General features: G+C 45.4%; 1 protein-coding gene across 10 annotated transcripts in view; it reads right to left on the bottom strand.

Annotated features, from left to right (window-relative positions):
- Positions 1 to 12,117, bottom strand: part of RAPGEF4 (Rap guanine nucleotide exchange factor 4) — a 334,437-nt gene that overhangs the window by 68,387 nt on the left and 253,933 nt on the right. For all 10 annotated transcript variants that reach the window (XM_086358467.1, XM_086358458.1, XM_086358473.1 and 7 more), the window contains 2 exons: positions 3,336 to 3,420; positions 581 to 641 (listed from right to left, as the gene is read on the bottom strand). In XM_086358467.1, coding sequence (XP_086214593.1) covers positions 581 to 641; positions 3,336 to 3,420 — 146 coding nt within the window. The remainder of the gene's footprint in view (positions 1 to 580; positions 642 to 3,335; positions 3,421 to 12,117) is intronic.

Below are 12,117 nucleotides of genomic sequence, written 5' to 3'. Positions count from 1 at the left end.
GTCCGACTCTTTGCGACCCCATGGACTGTAGCCTACCAGGCTGCTCAGTCCATGGAATTTTCCAGGCAAGAGTACTGGAGTGGGCTGCCATTTTCCTTCTCCACTACATAGTAGTACTGCATAAATATCTGGGCAAAGAAATTCTCTCAGGCTTGCAGCTGATAGTGGAAGCGTGAGAAGCAAGCAGGAGAGTACGCTATTCTAACTAGCCTCTCAAGAGACAGATTAGGTCTTCCCAAGCCACAAAATTGAAGTGAGGTCACTGTGTGAAGGTTTTCCCTGAAGACAGTATGACTTCATCCCACCCTCTTTAAACACGACCTTGAGCCAGCAGGGGAGGGAGCAAGTAGAGATGCTGGCTGGTAAACGCTCCCAGGCTGGTACCTGACACCCACCAGGCTGCAAAGCCACAGCCATGCTGGGAATAATCACGGGTCCAGAAAAACAAAAACATGCCACGTGACATCCTGGCAAGTCTGTCTTAGGCCTAAGAAAGGGGAGCATTTACAGTCAGGCTCCAGGGGCACATGCTCGGGAGGGGGCAAGCCAGGCGCCGTGCACCATTACAGCCTTCACTTACACACAGTCCCTCCTTTGGCATGAGACTCAAAAATGAGAACCGCTGCCAACTCCCGTTTCACCTAGAAGAAAAAGAGAAAGAGTGCAGGGAAAAGGCAGATTGCGGGGTGTGGGGAAGGGACTTGCGCTCTTTCTGAACAGCGCTAACTTCCACCCAGCCGCCTCCCACTCTGCCTGGCTGCTGCTCCCACCTAGAACCACTTCCACGACATGTGACACTAGATTTGTTTTTTAACTGAAATATAGTTGATTTACAATATTTCACCAAAGTGATTCAGTTATACACATATCTATTCTTTTTCTGATTTTCCATTTTATTATAAAATACTGAATACAATTCCCCATGCTATACAGTAGGACCTTGTTATTTATCTATTTTATAGGTAGTAGTTGTATCTGTTGGGCTTCCCTGGTGGCTCAGACGGTAAAGTGTCTGCCTGCAATGCGGGAGACCTGGGTTCGATTCCTGGGTCAGGAAGATCCCCAGGAGAAGGAAGTGGCAATCCACTCCAGCACTCTTGCCTGGAAAATCCCATGGATGGAGGAGCCTGATAGGCTACAGTCCATGGGGTCGCAAAGAGTTGGACACAACTGTATCTGTCAATCTCAAATTCCAATCATATCCCTCCTTCCCTTCCCCATTTGTAACCATAAGTTTATTTTCTACATCTGTGTGTCTGTTTTATAAGTGAGTTCCTCTGTATCACTTCTTTTAGGTTTCACATATAAGTAACATATGATACATTAGCCTTTCTCTGTCTGACTTACTTCACTTGGCATGATAATCCCTAGGTTCATCCATGTTGCTGCAAATGGCAAGATTTTGTTCTTCTTTGTGGCTGAGCAGTACTCCATCGCATATGCATACCACCTCTTCTTTAGTCACACACTTGTCCATGAACAGTTTGGCTGCTTCTGTGTCTTGTGCCACTAGATTCTTGACACTTTTACAAAAGCTATTTTATATGCTCATTCATACAAGCTCAGCTTCCCAGAGACTGTTTACAACGTGGTCGCATGTGCATGAGACCTAGGCAGCTTCTCTGCCTATCTTTTGTCTTGGTGAGAGGGTGAGAGCATCCACAGTATCATGTAACTCTTGCTCCGGGAGGTTCTTCCTTGCATCACACATCATGCGTAAGTGCAAACATGTTGAAAAACTCTGTCTTGAAGTTGAATGATTAAGCTTAATGTGGGAAGAGATTTTTTAAAAAATATTTATTTACTTGGCTCTGCTGGGTCTTAGTCGTGGCACATGGCATCTTCAGTTGTGGCCTATGAGATTTAGTTGCCTGACCAGGAGTTGAACCCATGCCCCCTGCGTTGGGAGCAAAGAGTCTTAGACCCCAAGGGGGAAGTCCCTGTGTGGAGATTTTGATAGCTGTTTCTTTTTAAATTCCAAATTATGGTCCCAAATTATGGCTCTGTCTCCCTAAGAACCAAATAACCTGAGAACTTCCACAGTGCCTGGGGACCTGGAGTTTGAGGTAGAAGCCTCCCCCTCCTCTCTACTACCCATGGTTCTTCCAAGGCGGTGGAAGTCAGAACACATGCAGGGTGGAGACCCAGACAGCAGGTAGGGCACAGGGGTCTCCTGCACTCCCCTCTCCAGCATGAGCTTGTGGGGCCCCTGCTGCTTCCCCTACAGATGTGGGAGTTCCCTGGGTGAGGCCCCTGGGTGCTGGATGTATCCCACCATGGAGAGAGTGATGGTGACAGGGTGGTGGTGGGAGGGTGGGCTGGACCAGACCCTTGGATACCCCGGGTAGGTGAGCAAGCTTCCCGACCCGAGGAATGCAGGCAGGGGGAGCATGTGAAGGCAGCCCTGGCTGGGTTAAAGGGGAAGGTCTGCAGCACTCCCCCTGGGGTTGTGGGGAGTGCCTCTCTGCTCTCAGCAGAGACCCGGGCTTTACAGCCCACAGCGGGGACTGCAGACGCTGCCACCGAGTGACCCTCACAGCGTGGTATCACCTCGTGAGCTGGGAATGAAAGACCAGCGAGGCAGGCAGACACCGCTGACGAGCCTGGCATGTCATTTGCAAACATGGCATATAATCTGTAGGTGTTGAAACAACTTTTTATTATCATCATCCTCATTATTATTAATTATTACCATATAGGAGACGTACGTTGCCTGGAACTCATGTTTCTGTGTTCCTCCTATGGCAGGAGGCATTTCTGTCTGCTGCTTTTCTATAATATCCTAATCATGTAAACGTTCAGAGTCAGATACAGGCATTGGGCCATTTTCTACCAGCAAGTGTTGCTCTTATGCCCTAAAATACCTGAACCAATGCGCTTTGGCACCTTCTGCTTCTTTTCTCAATTTGGCAGCAAACCTGGGTGGAGTGGCCCCCTGGGCCAGGCCAGGTCATCTTGATTTCTCTCGCTGCTGCCCCATATGGCTCTTTATTTCATGCAAGGGACTGAAAACCTATCTTAAGGCCTGGCTCTGTGCTGAATTATGGCAGGTTCCAAGGCTCGGGAAGTTTGAAGTATATGCTCCAATTCCACTCACATCAGGCTGCTCTAATGTTTAGGGCAACTCCTAATAACGTAGTAATACTTGATCCTTCTTTGGTGATTGTATGTAGGTATAACTTCCTTAGCATCTCAGGAGAGTGAGAAGGGGTGATTTATGAGGTAGAATTTAGGCATCCCTGTTCCTCCCTCAGACTACAGTCCTCTCCCCCCAGTCCTAACAGTGCATTTAATTCAAAGTGCCCCCAACCATGCTCAGCTAAGAGACAACTTACTGTGGTAGAAAGATGGGATAAGGCTTTAATGTGAAGGAGTTCTTCATAGATAATTTCTAGGTCATCCATGGTCCTCTGTCCAGGTCTACAAAGAAAAAAGTAACAAGGAAATAATGAGCTAAAAGTCATTACTAGAGTTTGAAATACAGAAGGGGCTTCAGGGGCCAGTAAAACATGTTCAGGGAATTCTTAGGAGAAATCCTGATAAAAAGACCCTGGCAGGAGGACAGATGATGCTATGATAATTCCTAAAGGGAATTTTGACATGAATCTGTTCCTTGATGGAAGGACACGGAAGAAATCAAAACTGCACCTAATCCCCTTCCCTTCCAACCTCAGAGGGAGGAACATCTCTGCTCACATCGTAGTTGGCTAACTTAGATCTCTTACTTTGTAGATGATGATTCTGCAAAATTACCTTTCATTACTACCTTAATCAAGATCAACAAAGTTATCTTTTAACATCACCAGGAACTGCTGGTTCAATCAACTTGATGACTGACACAAATTTCTTGGGATCCTATGTGGTATCTTAGCCTAGGAGAATAATGTTGCTATCACTTTTGTTCTGGGTTGTGTAATGTGTTTCTACCACAGGACTTAAAGGATTTATACAAACAATGTTTTCTCACCTCCCTCTGGAGGTGAGGACATGAGATGAGCAGAAGGCAAATAGTGTGTGGAATTATTAAGAAAGGGAAAGTAGGGAAGAATACCTCACATTCCCCAAACTCTGTACCATGGTCTACCACTCTTCCATGAGATGTTAATCAGTATACTAGGCACAGTTTTTTTTTCCCCTGTAATTTAGTCTAAAACTACTGTCATATACCTTGCCTTTAAGAATGAGGTTTGGACACATTATGGACATCTTGGCATGGGAGGACTGAGAGGATTTCTGATCATCTTTCATGTCAGTAGTTATTCTGAAATCAGTTCAGTTCAGTCACTCAGTCGTGTCCAACTCTGTGATCCCATGAACCACAGCACGCCAGGCCTCCCTGTCCATCACCAACTCCTGGAGTCCACCCAAACCCATGTCCATTGAGTCAGTGATGCCATCCAACCATCTCATCCTCTGTCATCCCCTTCTTCTCCTGCCCTCAATCTTTCCCACCATCAGGGTCTTTTCAAATGAGTCAGCTCTTCGCATCAGGTGGCCAAAGTATTGGAGTTTCAGCTTCAACATCAGACCTTCCAATGAACACCCAGGACTGATCTCCTTTAGGATGGACTGGTTGGATCTCCTTACAGTCCAAGGGACTCGCAAGAGTCTTCTCCAACACCACAGTTCAAAAGCATAAATTCCTTGGCGCTCAGCTTTCTTTATAGTCCAACTCTCACATCCATACATGACCACTGGAAAAACCATAGCCTTGACTAGACAGACCTTTGTCTGAAATCACGACTCGTGTTTAATTTTACATCAATGGGAAAAGGGATGATTGGTTAGTAATTTGGACCTTCTATTGCTCTCTGCAATATAAGGAACCCTAATGTTTTTGAAACTAAACAAACAAACAAATGTGTTATTAATTCTGAGAGCTCTAGGAAGTCACTCTCCACATTGGTGATCAGGTGGCATTTACTCTCAGCTGACTATTGTAGTCATGAGTGTTACTTATTACATAATCATCACCTGTGTTATACACTCTCCCAAAATTTCAGTAACTTATAGTATTACTCAATGTTACAATATACAAAACTTATAAACCTCAGTGAGCTACCAGTGGTGTTCCATCATTACACTACTATAAAGAATGTTCTTTGGGAATTCCCTGGTAGTCCAGTGGTTGAGACTCCATGCTTTCCTTTCATTGACGTGGCCTGGGCTTAGTCCCAGGTCAGGTAACTAAGATCCACAAGCTATGTGGCATGACAATTAAAAAAAAAAAAGTAAATCTTTCCTTGATCAAGTAAATTCAGAAAGTCTTGCTGCTGTACTGAGCAGAGCACTGAATTTAGAGTCTGAAGATCAGGTTTTAACCCTCGTGCAACCCCTGACCAGTCACGTGACATCAGAGACTCAGTTTCTTCTGTAAACTGGGGACAATATCTTTGTGAGAGTAATGTGAGAGCTAAAGGAAGCAGCAAATAGGAAGGTATCTGCATATTCATTTGTGTAAGTGAAAAAAAAGCAGCAGCCTGATATCTAAAACTCAAGCCCTTGCATAAGAAAAATGAACTTAAAAATTAAGTATGACATTTGGTTCAACAAATTATATCTAGAACTTAGTCAATTGTTAGATAAGTACTTTGAGCTATTGAAAGTGAATTATAAATATTCTAAAATAGTTGCATTAGATAATTTGTAACCATATCGCGGATCAAAAGGGGGCTAATTGGAAGAAAACTCTTTTTATACCTTGGGCATTACGTTCTCAAGGACAGCTTTAACATGAACCGAAGAATACGATAGCCTTCTCTTACAGAAACAAAGAGGACTGTTTCTATATTTCCTAATCCTGCCTGTATAAAGACAGGTACTAAATCCATGAACCAGGGAGATGCCAGCCAAGTTCACCTCCTGCCAAGGATTATCACTTAAGGACACATGTGGAACGCAGAAAGTAGGGGGACCCACAGACACTGAAGGAAAAGCTATGGCCACAGGGATTCTGAAGGAGCCAGGCCTTCTTAGTAAGGGGCCTAATCTACTACTTGACTTAGACATGGGGATTTTGAAACTGGGACCCTTGGAGATTTAAAAGTCAATTGAGTCACCTCAGTCCATCTACTGCTGTAGAGGCAGCCAACGCGAAAGCCTCAAGGTGGGCGTAATAGGATTATGGCTCTTCAGCATGAGGAGCAGCCCTGCTGTTCCTGCTTCTTGACATCAGCTGCAAATAGCATGGACCCTTCTAGAAGCTTGGCTAAAGGAGAAAACAGTCACCAAGTCTCATTCTCACCTCCATGGGGGGCGGGAGTGGGGGGCTATTACGGAGGGAGAAGAAAAACCTATCTGGGAAAAGAAAGGTCAGAATTTAGCTCTAAAATCTACATCTGAATTTAGATTCAGAGTTGAAATTTGGGGAGCAGATGTCTACAAGTTTAGGAAGAGGGTTCACATAGTATCAACATGAAATCCACACTGATCAAGTCTTACAGATTAAAAAATTAAGTGCTGCCTTTAAGATCAACAAATCCCATTATGTTAAAAATCACTGAATTTCATCCAAGAGTTAAAATATGATGAACAATGTGCCCTGCTGGCTCGCTTCCTGTCTGCCAGGCATCTCTCCTCATGTCTTTCATGGTCTGTTGTTTCTCTGTTCACCTCATGAATTGTGCTGTGCCCCAAGGCTGTCATCATCTCTGTTCTCACTTCCTTCTACCTTGTCTCCCTGGGAAAAGTCCCCAGCTTTCATCTATGTGATGCTGAGACCTAAATTTTAATCTCCAAACAGATTTCTTTCTTGAGCTCCAATAGCTTTCTGACCATCAATTCCCAGACAACCCATAAGCTCAGTCTGTCCAGAAGTGCTCCCTCATCATCACACAAAACTTTTTCAGCTGGTCCCAGTGGACCTTTCTAGACTCATCTCTCCTCTCTTCACACCTTTCCTCCTGGCTAACGTGCTCTGTGCTCGAGGCATAACCGGACATGTCTCCAGTTCTAAAACATGCAGTGCTCTTTCACACCTCTAAGACTCTTCACATGTTCTTCTCTTTGCCTGGGATATGTGTTTTCTGCTACAAGCCCAGCTCAGATGTCCCCTCTCTGAGGCAAAACTGGTTCTCCAAAATTTACTCTTCCAAGGCACATGGTCAAACTGCTGTCGCAATTGAAACATACTATGCAGAATGTTATTTGCTTAGAAATCCATGACTCTACACTGCTCTTCTCAAAAGAAGCAGCATCTGGTAGTACAAAGGGCACTGTGTTAATATCAGAAACAGGATTTGAGATCTAAAATAGGAACTTCCTAGGTACCCAATTGGTCTAATGCTTGGTTCCTACATCTGTAAAAATGGGGATAATAAATAGGATTGTTGTAAAGATAGAATGAGCTAATATACACAAAGCACTGATACACTGGAAATATGGTGCCCATGCAGGATGACATGATAAAGTGGGAGGTGTTCAATACGTCTCATTGGATGAATGCACAAGTTCTCGCGATTTCTGCTGAACTCAGGGTTTGCCCGGGGGAGGTGGCAGCAGTACCAAGGACCAGTTCTTGTTCTGTATCCTGAAGGCCTTATGCTCTGTTATCCTCCCCACTGAAGGTCCAGTAAGACAAGATGCCCATGACCCCATTCTCTTTGACTATAGTACACATATGTGACATGGTAAGCAGTTAATTATTAATGGAGGGAGGAGACAGGATGAAAATGTTGGACCTGACCTCTTACTCCAAATCCCATTCAAAGATAGAAATTTTTTTTATTTTTTTGGTAGGATTATAAATTTACTCATCCAGTTTTTTTTTTAATTTTATTTTTTAGCTTTACAATATTGTATTGGTTTTGCCATATATCAAAATGAATCTGCCACAGGTATACATGTGTTCCCCATCCTGAACCCTCCTCCCTCCTCCCTCCCCATACCATCCCTCTGGGTCACCCGAGTGCACCAGCCCCAAGCATCCAGTATCATGCTTCGAACCTGGACTGGTGACTCGTTTCATATATGATATTATACATGTTTCAATGCCATTCTCCCAAATCATCCCACCCTCTCCCTCTCCCACCGAGTCCAAAAGACTGTTCTATACATCTGTGTCTCTTTTGCTGTCTCGTATACAGGGTTATTGTTACCATCTTTCTAAATTCCATATATATGCATTAGTATACTATATTGGTGTTTTTCTTTCTGGCTTACTTCACTCTGTATAATAGGCTCCAGTTTCATCCACCTCATTAGAACTGATTCAAATGTATTCTTTTTAATGGCTGAGTAATACTCCATTGTGTATATGTACCACAGCTTTCTTATCCATTCATCTGTTGATGGACATCTAGGTTGCTTCCATGTCCTGGCTATTATAAACAGTGCTGTGATGAACATTGGGGTACACGTGTCTCTTTTCCTTCTGGTTTCCTCAGTGTGTATGCCCAGCAGTGGGATTGCTGGGTCATAAGGCAGTTCTATTTCCAGTTTTTTAAGGAATCTCCACACTGTTCTCCATAGTGGCTGTACTAGTTTGCATTCCCACCAACATACTCATCCAGTTTTAAGAAATTATCAGCTAAAGCTACCCCGTCTAAATCAAGTTCAATGGGGGCCTAAACAGAGATGACCGTCAAAAACCAAGCAACACCTGTTGGACTGGATCCTTGTTTTGGTCAGAATTTTGTCTGCCATGCTAAACATATAATAGGAAAGATGTTTTAAAATCCAAAACAGCACTGAAAATAAGTCACACCACCGTGACAAACCCTAAAATAGTGCTATCAGCAAGATCAGAGTGTTTTGGGAATTCTTGGGTGATGGGAAGCAGATGGGGACAGAATGGCTGAGAGAGGCCTGGAGGCAGACACAGCTCTGCACTCACAGAAGGAAACCCACACAAGAGGAAGATAGCGCTGCTGATAAGACAAGGGCAGGAGAAGGTCCCAGGGGTTCATCGCATCACTGCCCCGTGCAGGGCAGGGGCTGGCGAGCAGCAGGCTGCCCAGGCTCCAACTTGAGACCTGCCAAGACAAATGTCCAGGAAGGGCCTGAGAAGGAAGCAGAGCCCTGGGCCCTCCTGCCAGACACAGAGGAGGGGGAGAAGTGGGAGCTCTCCCAGGAGGGACTTCCTGGGAAGGGCTCCATTCCTGGGAGAGCCTCCTGAGTTTGGCAGCTGGTGGGAGGACAGGAGGGAGGGGTTCAGCCTGCCTGCTCCCCATGTGTCTCTCATAGGAAGCAAGGCCTGTCCTGAAGCACAGCCCCCACTGCCTTCAGGGGTTGGGGTGCTGTTGGCCAATCTGCAGAGACCCACGTGGAACTCATTCTACCCCTGGTCCTCCATTCATCGGTAACAAAACCAAGAAATAAAGACTTCCATGGGGCTTGCTGGATGCCCCGGAGAAACCCATGACAGCCATGTGAAACCAAATGGAACAAAGCCTAGAAACAGTTTAGTCTCTGAGTCCTAAATACCACTCTGAATGAAAGGGGAAAAAAACGAACAACAACAACAACAAGCCTGTGGTCTACAGTGGTCAGTGTCATCACAGGGCAGGCCACTGTCGCTGGGTGATCCACCCAGACAGCAACCGTCCTTTTGGTCCTGTTTACAGCACATGTTTTAACGAGGTGAGAGAAGTCAGGACGGCAAGGTGAGCAGAGACTGGCTTTAGAAAATGAATACCTTTACAGCTGAAAAAGCAACAAAAGCATTCATTGGAGGTGTGCCGTGAGGGGTTTCCATCAACATGTTGTTAGGGTTGAAGGTTGAGGGAGGTCCGGGGGAGGAGGCCAGATGGAGCCAAGGTCGGTGTGACCATCCTGTGTCCATGAGTGGGAGTCAGATGGGAGCCCCTCCCCCAGCCCAGCGGCCCTAGAGCTTGTGGCTGCAGCAACAGAACAGGCCGAGCCTTGGCAGGGACGCCGGCTCAGAGCTGCTGTGCCATCTGGTGCCTCAGAAAAGACCTCTCTGCTCTGGCCTCAGACAAAGCTTCTCCCCTCCGTGTGCGCCACCTACTTCCCCACCATCACCACTGAACAAAGTCGCGTTTTACAAGCAGGTTTCTTGTGGCAGACAGTGGCATTGAGTACCTCTCATGCTTTGGTCTTTGTAGGGGCAGACAGGAAAGAAAAATGGAAAAGGGATCCCACAAATCAGCTCCCAGCCTGTTCAAAGAGTCATGAAAGGGTCCCCAGGGCTGAAGGCAATCTGGCTTTCAAGAGCCAAGGGAACACTGTGCCCCGATCGAGCAGGAGGAGGGACCTCACATGTTACCTTCACAGAGGACCTGTGAGGCCAGGGAAGTGAATCGGCTCTCTGGCTGCTCTGAGTGGCAGCACGTGAATGTACCTGGTCTTTACTTGTCCTTCTCCAGATGTCACAGGGAGAGGCATTAGGCATCCCTGCTTCTTTATAAACCTGCGTGGTGCCACATTGATGGGGATTTGTAGAATCCTGCTGGGGAAAGGCCTAGTTTCTGCAGGGGACGCATTCTGGCGGCAATGTCTAGTTACAGACAAGATAATAAACGGGGATAGAGGGAGAGGCATTTTCTACATTAAAGGATGGAAGGGCTCAGGTGATATTGGAAGCTGCTGGTAAATACAGTTTTATCAAGGAATTTATCAAGGTCAGAGACACAGCTCTTTGGTTATTGGAACGTGGATAAAATGAGGGATTCGCCCGGCACCAAGCAGGCATGCTGGCATGGCCAGTGGTAACCTGGGCAGGTGAAAGACAAATAACCCAGTTCTTCTAGATTTGTCACCCAGTAGACCTATTCCCTGGCGCATGGGAAAAATACCCAGAAAAGTCAGTGTTATAAATATGTAAGACCTGGTCAAGCACCAAAATAAAGGAAATGCTTTACTATATTTTTCTTGGGGCTGGAATGCTTTATTTTGGTGGTAACACTCCATCTCAGTCCACCTGATTCTCCTGCTTTCAAGTCATTTCTCAAGCATGGGTCACTTTCCAATGCTCTTAAAAGATTTTCTTGAGATTCAACTCTTCCACTTCCCTTAAAGTTTGGTGTGGTTTCCCACCCCCTTGTCTAACAAACCAGCACAACGTGTTTGCTTCTTTTCTTCACCTCCCAGGACACTTGCTTCTTAAGAGTTAGCTCTTAAGTATTTGAGACATTCCCAGAGCCTGGTGATGGGCCATTTAAGGTATCCTCCCCCACTCTGTTGGCTCATTTCCCTACTACACCACAACCCTCTCACCTTACTCTCAACCCAGAAAAGGACATTTTAAGCTTATCAGATACATCTTCTCCATTCTGTTTTCAAGGTTTTTGGTCATCTTTACTATCATTATTCTGAATTCTTTTTCAGGTATGAGAGAATTTATTAGAGGATACTTAGGAAGCCAAGCGGAGAAGGCAATGGCACCCCACTCCAGTAGTCTTGCCTGGAGAATCCCAGGGAAGGGGGAGCCTGGTGGGCTGCCATCTATGGGGTCGCACAGAGTCAGACACGACTGAAGCAACTTAGCAGCAGCAGCAGCAGCAGCAGCAGCAGGGTTAGTTCTCTGGTAGTCTAGAGTCTTGGAGTCAGTGCTCCTGCTCCAAAGGCTCAGGGCTTGTTCTCGAGTTTTCCGTGGTTCTGTATATTCTTTTCCAGTGGTCAGGTACTCTGGTCTGCTCTCAGCTGGAGTTCTGCAAGCATTTCTGTATCTGAAGGTGTATTCCTGACATATCCGTGGAAAGAGACATACTCCACATCCACCTACTCCTCTGCCATCTTGTTTTTCCCTTTTAAGCTTATCAGATACAATTAGACATTGTCTAGTTCTGACTGCAAACCCTGTGTACATGAGGATTCTTCCCTTCTTTGTGAAGTCAGAAATGAATGTGATTTAGCCTCCTGTTAAGGGTAAAAGCCTTTGGAGAGAAATTTGGGAGAAATGAGGTCATCCTCATTTCTTTACCTCATGTCCTCATCATCAGGACATGGGGTAAAGATTCCATAATTCAGTGCCTCTGAGGCCTAAGTGTTTGGGGACATTGTGATTTGAGGTTTTTCAAGTTCAGAAGCTAAATATGCCAGAAATTCTTCCAGCAAAAGTGTTTACTATCAGAGCACAATAGAAGTGTACCATTAAACCTTTTCAAAGGTACAGCCACAAATATTTTCCTTTAAAATACCTAAGCAGCAAGTTGAGAA

Source organism: Bos grunniens, chromosome 2, assembly GCF_055505025.1.
Source record: "Bos grunniens cultivar Pamir isolate PY7600 chromosome 2, Bosgru_T2T1.0, whole genome shotgun sequence".
NCBI lineage: Eukaryota > Metazoa > Chordata > Mammalia > Artiodactyla > Bovidae > Bos > Bos grunniens.
This window is presented reverse-complemented; position numbering and strand designations above follow the sequence as displayed.